Source organism: Phocoena phocoena, chromosome 1 (genome assembly GCF_963924675.1).
Source record: "Phocoena phocoena chromosome 1, mPhoPho1.1, whole genome shotgun sequence".
Classification (NCBI taxonomy): Eukaryota; Metazoa; Chordata; class Mammalia; order Artiodactyla; family Phocoenidae; genus Phocoena; species Phocoena phocoena.
The window spans coordinates 186,151,831-186,164,118 of NC_089219.1; the positions used below are offsets into that span (position 1 = coordinate 186,151,831).

The following is a 12,288-nucleotide window of genomic DNA, read 5'->3' on the forward strand; positions in this document are numbered from 1 at the left end:
GGAGTGCCCGCCGCAGGGGAGGACGAAGGTGGTGGGCAGGGGACCAGCAGCGCAGAACGTGGCAGGAAATGCCCCGACGCCCCGGGACCGGGCATCGGGGCCTCAGGGGCCGATGGGAGGGACAGGTGAGGCTCCCCGCAGGCAGGTGGGACCTCCCTGGGCGGAGAGAGCAGGGTGCGCCCAACCAGGTGAACCTGGAGGAGGGGGCGGGCTCCAGAAAGTCCCACCGGTCCTGGCAGCGGGCGGGGGGGGGGGGCACGGAGCGGGACACAGAGAACCTCCTCTCTCCCCCTAATCCCCTCCTTTGTTCCCAAGCTGCCACCCCACTGCCGTGCCTTTCAGCCTCGGGCGGGCTGGGACCCAGCTGGGCGCAACAGAACCAACCCCGCAGGGTTGGCTCTGCCACTTACTGTGACTAGACGGGCAGTAACTTGATATTTCCAAGTCTCCCTTTCTTCACTTAAAAGGGAATAAAGAAGGCTTCACTCCCGGCCTGATAAAAGGATTAGACTAAATGAGGCCAAGGATGTGCTAGAGCCGACAGAAGGCACCCAAGCGGAGGGGGCCGGACCCGGGACGGTGGCGTCGGAGGGGCCTTGCTCTCCTGAGCCGCGTCTGTACAACGCGTCCGTCCCAGCAAAGGTGGCTCTTAGATGCTCTGGACGTCCAGCGTCCACTCTTTCCTGCTAGGTTCAAGCTGAGAGTCGAGAGCACCATCTGACCGTGATGGGCAAGGCTGGCGGCTGGGCGAGGGCAGCTGCCCGGATGAGAAGGGGGCAAGGGGTCCTGAGGTGAGAGGAAGGCTTCCAGCTGGGTGGGGGGCACCTCTGAATAGAGGGCCCACTCCCGTTTTCCCCCCAGGCACATCCGCCTCTTTGTCTGGTGAAATAAAGGCCAAAGGACGGAGCTTCAGCCAAACAAACAGGGCCAGGGCTGGCTGCGGGCAGCTCCGCACACAAAGCGCACTCCCTCCCACCCCAGGGCTGCCGCGGTGTCGCGGCCCCTGCTTCCTGCTCCTGGGCGCCCTGGGGAGCTCTGATCCCCTGGGACGTCCCCGCCCTCCTCTCTGAGGGGCTCCAGGCCCACGGGGAGGACAGAACTCCTGCCCTCGCACCTCCACACCCCGAGGCAGAGGAGCAGAGGTCAGGGCAGGGCTGGAAGGACGCCGGTGAGTGGAGGGCACTGAGCTCGCGGGACCGAGTCCCGGAGCAGTTGCTTTCGACCCTCGGCTCCAGGTCGATCCCAGCCAGGGCCGCCGTGTGGGGACCAGCCCCGCCGGGCGATGACAGTCTCTGCGGAGCCCGCAGAGGTCAGAGGTCAGTCCCAGGCGTGGGCCCAGCCCTTGTCACCGCCCACTTTTGTCACTGTCCCACCTGACTGGGCTCGGAGGGCAGGGACCCCGCATTATTGGACCCGGCAGCTCAGCACCTGGCACCGTGCCTGGTGTTCAGTAGGCGCTTAATAAATGCTGGTTGAATGACACACGGCTGGGCGGTGGCGTGAGAGGCTGGAGGGTGGAGGCATGCGAGCTGGGCCACGGTGAGCGGCAGTCCTGGCGGCGGGTTGGTCACCGAGTGCCGGATGCTGGCAAAGCGCTTTTACCGGGGAGGAGCCGCGGCAGAGAGAGGCGAAGTCACTTGCCCCGTGTCACACGGCTGGCAGGCGGCAGAGCCGGGAAGGAGAGGGTCCAGGCCAACTGCAGGGCCGTCCGGGGGCAGCTGATAGGACACCAAAGACACACCCGAGGACACGCACTTCGTAGCCGCATGTGGCCAGCGCAGCCGAGGAACCGAATTTGTACTCTGATTTACTTTCAGTGACTTGAAATGTGAACAGTCAGTACGGGCGGTGAAGGTCTGGCCCGTCTCCAGAGGAGAGGAGAGGGGCGGAGCCAGCCGTGCGGCTCCCAGAGCCTCTGGCCCGTTGTGCTCATGGGCAGCACACAGCAGCCCTGACTGGGCCCGGGACCGCCCTCCGGCCTCTCCGTGTGGGGGGCTCGGCTGGGCAGGCAGCAGGGACCCACGCAGGGGAAGCAGACACACAGGCAGCCTGTCCCATCTTCGCTCTGCGGTGTCTTCGCCTGCTCTGGGCTTGGTGGAGCGCCGGCCTGCACAGCTTGGCTCGGAGGGTTAGGACCGACCACCGGGGCAGGGGAAACACCTCTGATCGGGGCGGGGGCTCTGGGACCACCCCAGCTTGGCCACTTTGCCTGGCAGAGCAGCGACGTCCCCTTGGCCTGAGGCGGCCGGCTCCCCAACAAAGGGGTTCCCTTGCAGGGTTGAGGGTCAGGGCAGGCCCGGGACCCTCTGCACCTCCGAGGCTGCCCTCCCTCCCCCCACCCAGGCACCCACACCCTCGACCTGGTGTCCCAGCTGGCACCTTCCCTTTTCCAAGAAGCAGAAGGTGGAAACAAGGGTTTGGGCTGAAGTTGGTGCCAAACCTCCATTTCCCGAGCGCGGCATCCTCGAGTGGGAGGCGTCTCTCCTGGCCTCGGTCTCCTTTCACCGCCGTCAGCTTGAGGAGACAAATCCATAGATGAAGTATCACGATACCGTGAGCCACGTTCCCTGTCTCCTGTGGTCTTACAGCCCAGGGCTAAAAAACCCTACCTTTCCCCTGTCACAGGACGTTTAGGAATGTCACCTTCCCTTGCTTTGTGCCCCCCGCCCGCCTGAATTGGCCGGGGCACCTGATGGCGCTCTGGGTTTCCCGTCTCTCCCTGGTTCCCTCTGACCTGCACAAGCCTGGTCTTGGCTTAGAAACCACGGGGACCCCAGTGGCCCCCGAGTCAGGGGCCAACCCTCCCTGTCGGCGTCTGTCTTCCCATCCCCCACGCCGCCTGCCTCCTCCTCAAGCCCTCCGGCCCACCCCCGCAGCCAGGGTGGAGATGTTCTCACAAACAGGGGAGCCAAGACACGGCAGAACCAAGCAGTAGCCCTTCAACTGAAAACTACAGTGTTGTTCTCACACGGGAGTTTGTGCAAGGCCCGTGAGCCTGAGGTTGTGCTGTTGTGTGTGTGATGGTGGATGCTTTTGCCCTGGTTGGAGCCACTCCTTTGTTGGGAAATTTGTGAAAATTGCAGAAATCTGAGAGATCCCTGTGTCGACTAGTTAGGAGCCTCCAAGAAGACAGCCAGTACCGGTCCCCCTGATAAGGAGTCAGCTGACGGAGGAAGACGCGCTGTCCAGGCGCTGGCTTCAGGAGACACAATTCTAGCCCCCATTCCGTCAGCTGGCGTGGGGCCTCGGGGGCTGGGTCCCCCTCTGTGTCTGTCTCCCCTCCTGCCTGAAGGAGCACAGACGCCGTTCAGGGGAGTCTGGTAGTGCAGGGGTTCTGGGTGGCAGGTGCTCCCAGCGCTGCGGAGCGGGCAGGGATGCAGAAGCCCCAAGGTGCTCGGCCAGCCCCGTGTGCGTGGCGAGCCCCCCGTCTTCGGCGCCTTCCGTTCCAGACCCGCCTGTGTCCCACGTACCCCTCTTTCTGCCCCCAAGGCCATCTCTCTCTACCCTCGCCCTTCCGAGTCCGGACGGACAGTTTAGAACCCAACGGGGAGAGCGGCGGCGGGAGCAGTTGGTGACCAGGGAGCAGGGTACAAATGCGGGGTTCGTCACTCTGTGATAAACAACCCTCCCCAGGAACACTGCGAACTTGGGCCTGGGGCTGGCCCCACGCCGTCCCTGTCCCCCCAACCCGGCACTCGGAGCCCACAGCCGCCCGTCAGAAAGGAAACCGGCAATCTGGGGGGCTGGAAGGGAGGGTGACGTGGGTCTGACTGGACCAGGCCCCTGACCCCAGATCCGAGCCCTCTCTCCTGTCACCTGCCTCTTAGTGACACAGGAGGTCAGCCAGTGTCGTCTAGTGCCAGGGCTGCCAGCCACGGGCACAGAGGCCGGGCAAGGCTGTGGTCACTCACTCGGTATGTAGTGCAGCCCCTGTGTGCCAGGTACCCCCAGGCCTGGAGGCTGCAGAGGGCACTGAGATAAGTCCTTGCCTGGAGGGAGCTCCTGGCCACATGGGGCGTTGTGTCCTGTTCATCATAATTCAGTTGGTGAGGGCATTAGTAAGAAGGCATGCTGAGCGAGCCCTGAGTTTATTTTACTAACTCGTACAGTTTAATGACTCATGTAATTCTCACTCCAACCCCTGTGAGGCAAGTACATCGTGCTCCCTATTTCACAGATGCGAAGACAGAGGCTGGGAGGTGTCACGGCCAGGCCCAAGGGCTCATCAGTGCTGTGCTGGGTGGTGATGGGGGCAGGGTAGCACCAGGCACACAGCAGGAGGCCAGCTAATGCCCCCGCGGGAGCTTGAACAAAACCGCGTAGGACGCAGGACGATGCTCAGCTCTGCTGGGGGTGGGGGGGGCCGGGGGGCGGTGCTGGGAGGGCCTCACAGAGGTGGCCCTGGGGCACAGCCACGCCTGGGGACAGGGGCTCATCTGCCGGTCACTCTGGCCGCTCTTTACTTGGCTGCAGAGATGGGCCCTGCTTCCTGGGGTCTCTTCCAACCGGTGGGGACAGTCTCCCCAGGCCTACCCAGCAGGGCCCAGGGGCTTTGCCTTCTGCTGTCTCTCCCGCTTATAGGAAAAATGCAAACAGAACAAATCCCCCAGGGCCCTTGGGTGTCAGCCAGATGGCCCTGGGGGCGGGTCTCCTACTACCCCCCACCCCGTCCAGGTTTGGGTCCTGCTGCTCTCTGCCCCTCAGTTCCCCAGCATCTTCCTGGTCTCCCCGGCGACGCCGCCTCTTCCGGCTTCCTTGGTGGTCCACTTGCTACACAAGGTCGAGCTCTGAGAACGCTTCCCGTGCTCGGGCTGCCAGCCTCGCTCATCGATCCTCTCTGTCTCCCTGCCCATGGCTGTGTCCAGCCCAGCACACAGAGCCCTTCTGCGTGCCCCAAGGGCTGCTGGGAAGACGCCTCGGGGTGGGGCTGCAACCCAGCCTCTCGCCCCTGCAGTTGAGTTGAGAGATGCAGCGGGCAGTGCCCACCACGAAACATGGTGCCTCGCGTCCAGAAGTGTTCAGACTTAAAGCAAGCGCTCCCTTCCGAGTGGGCCTCTCTGTGTAACTGTGTAGGTCAGGCACCCACAAAGCCCGTCCCGGAGAGCACTTGTGTGCGTGTGCGTGCGTGCGCGCGTCCGTGTGCGTGCGTGCGCGCGCGTGTGCGTGCGTTGGCAGCGCTCACAGGGCGGCAGCGGTGGGGCAGCGTTTGAGGCCAGGCTTCGGTGTCCAGCTCACCCACGAGCCGGGCCCCACACAGCCCCCCGAGCGGCCCGCGCCCTCCCGGCCAGGGACGGAGCCTCGCTCGCCCAAGGTCACAGCCGAAAAGAGTTCCACCCGCGGGCGCGAGCCGGGTGAGTTTCTCCCAGAGAGATTCTGTCTTGATAACATGTGGATACTTGGAGAATGCTTGTGATTTTCATGAATACAACCCAAACTTGCACGTGTACAAACACACACGTGCCCTCCCGCGACACGCATGTCCGGTGCCTCACTAGACAGGCGCTGCAGGGCCTCACGAGTCCTGACACTCGCAGTGCTTACACGTTCGCACGGCCCGCGCCCCTCTCCCTGCCTTGGTCCGGGCGAGGACGGCTGGGCGCCCGGGGTGACCTCTCCCAGGACCGCCACCTTCACCGGACTCCCGGGTCAGAGCTCCCGAGGGCAGGTTCCTCTTGAGGCCCGCGTGCTGGCCCCCTGGTCCCCAAGGCCGGAGGCCGGGCCTGGAGCCGCCGCTGCGTCTCCCTCCGCCCCCCTTTCCTTGGTGCCAGCCCCAGCCCTTTCCTGCAGTGCCGACGGACCCCCCTCCTGCCCCTCACGGAGCCCTGCAGCTGGGCTGGGCGCTGTCCCGGGAAGGATGCGGGCGGGCGGGGTGCAGGCCCCCTCCTCCCCAAGGCTGCTCGTCGGGGGTGGGGCGGGGGGGGCATGGAGCCACATCAGAGCCTCTGAGGTGCAGCCCCCGGGGCGACGGCTGAGTGATGGGGTCTGAGTCACATGCCCGCGAGCGCCTGTGGAGACACGTCCAGAGATGCTCGGGGTACGTGTTCAGAGGTACCTGCTTTTGTGCATCCTCACGCCTTCCTGCTGGGCTGATCGTGCCCGGGCCCGGGGCCAGGCAGGAGGGTCTGCGGCCTGAGCTCCCGTGGCCTCACCGTCCCCTCCCGCCACCGTCCAGCGTGCTTGCGGCTCTGCGGCCGCTAGCCAAGCAGCCACAGCTTGCCCGGCCCTCCTTCTGGACGGGCAGGCCGGGGACGGCCCGGCCCGGGACGGCCCCTCGGTCCTCACGTGGAGCCGGACGGGAGCCTGCCGGTTCCTCGGCTCTACCTGCCCACGATGGCTTCCTTCCTCAGAGCATGTAGCGTCCAGAGGCCAGGCTTCACTGGAGGTAAAACACCGGAGCCTAAACAGCCTTTTCACAGGTTGGAGCTGGGCCCCGAACCCCTGACCCCCACCCTATCTCCAGCACACACGTCACGCGCGTTTCTTGTGGAAAATGGAGACCCTGGGGTTTGCAGGGAACGTGCACCCCTGGGGAGGAGGGAGCTGCAGGAAGGCCCGCGGGTGGTGCCCGGCCACACGGTGGGCCGGTCTGGGTCCACCCTGTGCCCTCAGGCTGGGGGGAGTCGGCGGAGGTGAGAAGCAGCTGTTAGGAGTCTGAGACAGGAGGGATCCCAAGTGTATGAGACGCACACGTGCAACCCGAGCGTCACTGCTCCCCGGCGCAGACTGGGAGGAAAATGCTGGGGCAGGGCAGGACCAGCAGGCTAAGGTCACGCCTTCCGCCTGCTCCAGGCCCGCTGGCCTGGGACGCTTGCCCACAGGTCACCGAGGGACAGGACTGATGTGTGTGCACTGTTAGGCAGTCCGTAAGCCCTGGCTCATTTAATCCTTACGAGGACCCTGGGAGTTTGGTGGTGTTCAACCATTTTTATGGATGAAGAAACCAAGGGTCATAGTGATTAAGAAAGAGCCCGATGTCTGGCAGGTAAACCAAGGAGAGAGTTGGCCTCAGCGCTCTTTTCCTCTTTGCTTTCTTTCTTTCTTTTTTTTTTTCCCCCTTGAAAATAGATTTAATCTTATTCAAATTAGAAATGTTCAGCATTTTCCTCTTTGCTTTCTTGAGTGTAAAGTGGAGGTAACGTTGGAATCCACCTTGGGGTTGTTGTGAGAATTAAATGGGATTAGAGTAAGTCCCCTCCACACGAACGAGTTCAGTTCCGAGAGCGCGTCTGTAAATCTTATTTGTCTGTAAGTCCAACAAAGCTAGCCTAGGTACCCGACTTACACACTGGTTATAGAGTACTGTACTGTAGTAGGTTTATAACACTTTACACACAAACAACACATAAGAACCAGACACAAAAAATAAAGAAGACATTTTTAATCTTACAGTCCAGTACCTTGAAAAGGACAATATTACAGGACAACAGCTGGTATCCAGGGCCTGGCATCGAGTGACAGGCAGGAAGAGTTACTGACTGGAGGAGGGAGAGGAGGTGGGAGACGGTAGAGCTGAAGGATCGCCAGCAACAGGAGACGGAGGCAAGCTGCCATTTCACCCAGGCCTGATGTTGATGGCACAGGTTCCTTGCTGGATTCAATTCTTTCCACCCTCTTGAAAAAACGATCCAGTGATGTCTGGGTAGTAGCTCTTTTCTTCTCATCACAGATGACACGGTAGCACTGGGTTGCATCCTGAATGGCTGCTGCCACCTTTGGGTACCATTCTAGGTTCGGGTCCTGTGCCTCATAAACTAACAGCGCCTCCTCAAATAAAGAAAATCCCCTGCCGTTTCCTGCGTCCTGAATCCCTCCAGTTCCTCAGTTGCTTCTTCTTCCTCCTGTCCCTCTTCGTCCTTTCTCTGGGCCTCCGATTCCATCAGGTCCTCATTAGTGAGCTCCTCGTGTTGCACAGCAAGGAGTTCAGTGAAGTCCTTTCGCAGGTCTAGCTCCAGCTTCTCGCTGAGGGTCACTACGTTGTTGAAGACCTCTTCGGACTTCTGATCTACCTTCTCACATCCACAAAAATCATGAACAAACTGTGGGCAAGGGTTCTTCCAAACCCCATTCGTGGTGACCGCCATTCCCTCACACCATGCAGAGTCAGTGTTTTTATGGTCTTGTAGATGTTATAGTCCTTCCAAAGCCGTCCCTAGGTTGTTCCTGATTTGTCAGTTACCTTTAGGGCCTGACGAAAAGTGTGACATAAATAATATTTCTTGCAAGTCGCTCTAACTCCCTGGTCCATAGGTTGGATGAGCAACGTAGTATCCGGTGACAGATGCACTGCTTTGACGTGGGGATGAAAGTCATCCATGGATGGGGGGTGGCCCAGAGCACTGTCGAGCAGTAAGAGAATGTTTTGCTGGAATGTCCTCCTCCAAGCAATATTTCTCTACCTCTGGGATAAAGTGGTGGTAAACCAGTCCTGGAACGTGGCCTGTGTATACAGGATTTGGGGTTACGCTTCCACGCAACAGGAAGAGAGCCCTTGGCTGTGTGTTTAAGGGTTCTCGGGTTCTCTGGATGATAAACTAAGAGAGGCTTCAGCTTCAGTTCACCGGAAGCATGGCCGCCAAACAACAGTTAGCCTGTCCTTTTCTGCTTTACAGCCCGGCATCAACTTTTCCTCCTTACTGATGTAGCTTCGGTCCGGCATCCTCTTCCAGGGCAGTTGCGTCTCATCCACATTAAAAACCTGGTTGGGTAAATACACAGCATCATCAATAATTTCTCAAAGTGTTTCCGGAAGTTCCCGGACAGCCACCCTCTCTGCCCTTGCTCCCTCTCCACTTACTTCTGCGTTGTGAAGGTTGGCTCTAGCCTTGAACCGATGAAACCAGCCGTGGCTGGCATTAAGAGACGTGCCCTCTGATTCTTTGCCGTGTTTCTTCTTCAGGTCTTCATAAAGGCTTTTAGCCTTCTCTTGAATCAGCATTGAGCTGGGACTCAGCGCTCATGTTGATCCTGCATCCGCACACTGAGAAGTTTCTCCATCTCCTCCATCACTTTTCCACGCTTCTTCGATATTTTGTCAACATCGTCGGCATGGCAGACTTCCCATGTTCCATGATCTTGTCCTCGTTCTTTAGATTCGTGCCAATGATCGAACGATTCATGGTATTAGAATGAGCGAAGTCTAACATCTTTTTGCCTTGCTCCACCCTCTCAGTTACTTTCACTTTTGTTTCCATCATTATCGCTTGGCGCTTCTTAGCGGTACCAGCTACATCACCGCTGCTTTTGCGCTTGCTTTCAGACATCCTGGGCTTGAAATAAAGGTACTCTACTACTGCACTCTACACAGTACTGCAAAGTACACAAAAACACAACCATTTGTAGAGGATGCACGCACGTGACAATGTACGCCAGACGCAGGAACTAACTTACGTGACTGGACACGCAAACGCACGTTCGCATCTTTGAAGGTTCGTATGTAGGGGACTTACTGTATTTGGATAAAGGTTAGCCTGTGCCTGACACAAAGTGGGCCTCCAGGAAACGCCGGCTGTTACACAATCGCAGTATTGTGATTCCTTTGTGTGCAGGGTATCTTGGAGGGCAGTGACACAGAAACCACCCTCAGGGTCTCTCAGATAATGTGGGAAGGCGAGACTGGGCTAAGGTGGGACTCCTCAGGAATCAGGCATCCTCAGGGATGTACCAGGGGCCAGGCCCTCTGGTTGGAGAAAAGTAGAAGGAGCCTGGTGGGGTTCGGGGAGAGACAACAGGAGAGAGACTGCAGGCCTCAGAGGGCTGTGGAATCCTGCGGGCTCAGGGACTGAGTAAAAGGCAACCCCCTGGTGAGTCTGGGGCTGATTCCAGGAGCCCACGGGATGGCGGTGGTCTCGGGTAAAACGTCCATGAGGGATCCTGCGTGTTGACTGGCCCTGTCCTGCTCTGACATCCTCTGAAGTTTTCTCTGGCCTGTCCCCGATGGGGTCGGTGTCCTCTGTGGCCCTCATCACAGCCCGTCCAGTGGAGGGAGGGGGGAGGAGGGAGGTGCAGGGGGAGCCACAGTGAGCACGGCCCGGGGAGGACGCAGCTCACAGCCTGCCCGCTGCCTTCTCTCCCGCAGAGACCTGAGCATGAACAACCTCACGGAGCTCCGGCCTGGCCTCTTCCTCAACCTGCGCTTCCTGGAGGAGCTGTGAGTAGATGGGGGGCTGGAGGCGGGCACTGTGACCTCTGACACAGGGAACCGGGGGTCACCAGGGGGACGGGTGGAGCCAGCGGAAATGGCCTCGGGGAGCTGTTCTGAGCGGGGTCAGCCCCACCTGCCCAGGTGTGGGCCCGAGGGGGGCGGTGGGGACAGAGGAACTCGGACATCCAGCCTCTCCCTCCCTGAAGCCGACCGGCTTTCTGTCAATGCTGCTTCTCTCCCTGGGGTCGTCCTTGACCTGCCCTTGCCCCCTGTGTCCGGCCGCCGGCCGCTCCCCAGGTCATGGTGGTTCTTCCTCTGAAGGTCCCCCGTACCTATCCCTGCTGCTGCTGCGGCCCTGATGTCCCCTCCCCTGGGGCGGCCGCAGCCCCTAAGGACAGATCACCTACCTCCTCTCTGACACACTCTGCCCATCTCAGGGTGCCTCTTACCAGCTCCACAGCCTTCTCTGGCTCCCCACAATCCAAAGGAGCTTCTTCGAGGACCCTCCCTCACCTGGCCCAAGCCCACCCGGCCAGCTTTGCTCCAAGGAGGCCCGTCCCCCTGCCCGTCCCTAGAGCCCTCCTGCATCTGAGCAGATTCCCCCTCCAGCCCGGCAGGCCCACCGTCTCTCTCTCCACTCTGTCAGGGCCAACACAAGGCCCACTTCCTTCAGGAAGTCCTCCCTGGTTGATCCCTCCCCATGGCCTGGAGCCCTGCAGGCTGGCCTCATGCTCTAGCGCCTCACGTGAGAGAGTCATCTCCTTGGCCAGAGTGCCCGCTGTCCCCTGCAGGCAGCCAGGACACCTGCTCCCAGCCCTGCCCCGCTCCTCACCCAACCCCCAGCCTGCTGGTTCTTGTCTGGGCATCACCACTGATCCTGGGGCTCTACCGGCTTTGCTTAAACTCTCAGACTGGGGGCTCCTGGCCCTGACCCACTCCTCCTGCACAGCCCTCCTCACCCTGGCCCTAGGCACGGCCCCCCAAGGGTGCACTCGGTCTGCCCAGAGCAGACGAGAGGGTGCCTCGTGTGGGCACCCGGGCTCGCCACGTCAGCGAGTGGGCAGGGTGGGTGGGGACGCCTTCAAAGGAGGAATTTGAAGGCTGTTTGCAAAGGAAGGGACAGAGTGAGAGGCAGCAGAGAGGCCGTCGAGGTGGCGGGGCCCAGCTTGGTGGGAATGAAAAGCAGGACAAAGGCCTAGGAGCCGGGCTGGCGACACGGGCACAGCCTGAGCCCTGGGGCTGCCGGTCCTCCACGCCCCACTCCCCGAGGGGCTGGGCCCACCTAAGGAACCCAAGCTAGTAACCCCAAAGGTCATGATGCCTTTCCATGTGTTGTTTTTTAAAACAACAAATGTCAAATAACAAGACTCAGTGTGTGTGTGTGTGTGTTTATTGGCCATACCACGCTGCATGAGGGATCTTAGTTCCCCGACCAGGGATTGAACCTGCGCCCCCTGCAGTGGAAGCGCAGAGTACTAATCACCTGACCGCCAGGCAAGTCCCCTAGTAGAGATATATTTTTTAAAAATAACTTCTGAGCTGTGTCAGCACGATTTCCATATCGGCAGTTGGCAGGCCTCTCAGTGAGAACTGATGTGCCCAGCGATGCCTGAGAGCCTCTGCCCCGCCCTCAGCAGACTCTGCCCCGCCCTCAGCAGACTCTGCTCCGCCCTCAGCAGACTCTGCCCCGCCCTCAGCAGACTCTGCCCCGCCCTCAGCAGACTCTGCTCCGCCCTCAGCAGACTCTGCCCCGCCCTCAGCAGACTCTGCTCCGCCCTCAGCAGACTCTGCCCCGCCCTCAGCAGACTCTGCTCCGCCCTCAGCAGACTCTGCCCCGCCCTCAGCAGACTCTGCCCCGCCCTCAGCAGACTCTGCTCCGCCCTCAGCAGACTCTGCCCCGCCCTCAGCAGACTGCTCCGCCCTCAGCAGACTCTGCCCCGCCCTCAGCAGACTCTGCTCCGCCCTCAGCAGACTGCTCCGCCCTCAGCAGACTCTGCCCCGCCCTCAGCAGACTCTGCCCCGCCCTCAGCAGACTCTGCCCCGCCCTCAGCAGACTCTGCTCCGCCCTCAGCAGACTCTGCCCCGCCCTCAGCACTCTGCCCCGCCCTCAGCAGACTCTGCCCCGCCCTCAGCAGACTCTGCCCCGC

At 60.8% G+C, this 12,288-nt stretch overlaps 1 protein-coding gene across 1 annotated transcript in view; it reads left to right on the forward strand.

The window, feature by feature from the left end:
* Window positions 1-12,288, forward strand: part of LGR6 (leucine rich repeat containing G protein-coupled receptor 6) — a 95,523-nt gene that overhangs the window by 14,701 nt on the left and 68,534 nt on the right. The window contains exon 2 of the mRNA XM_065879769.1: window positions 10,076-10,147. Within this exon, the coding sequence (XP_065735841.1) occupies window positions 10,076-10,147 (72 nt within the window). The remainder of the gene's footprint in view (window positions 1-10,075; window positions 10,148-12,288) is intronic.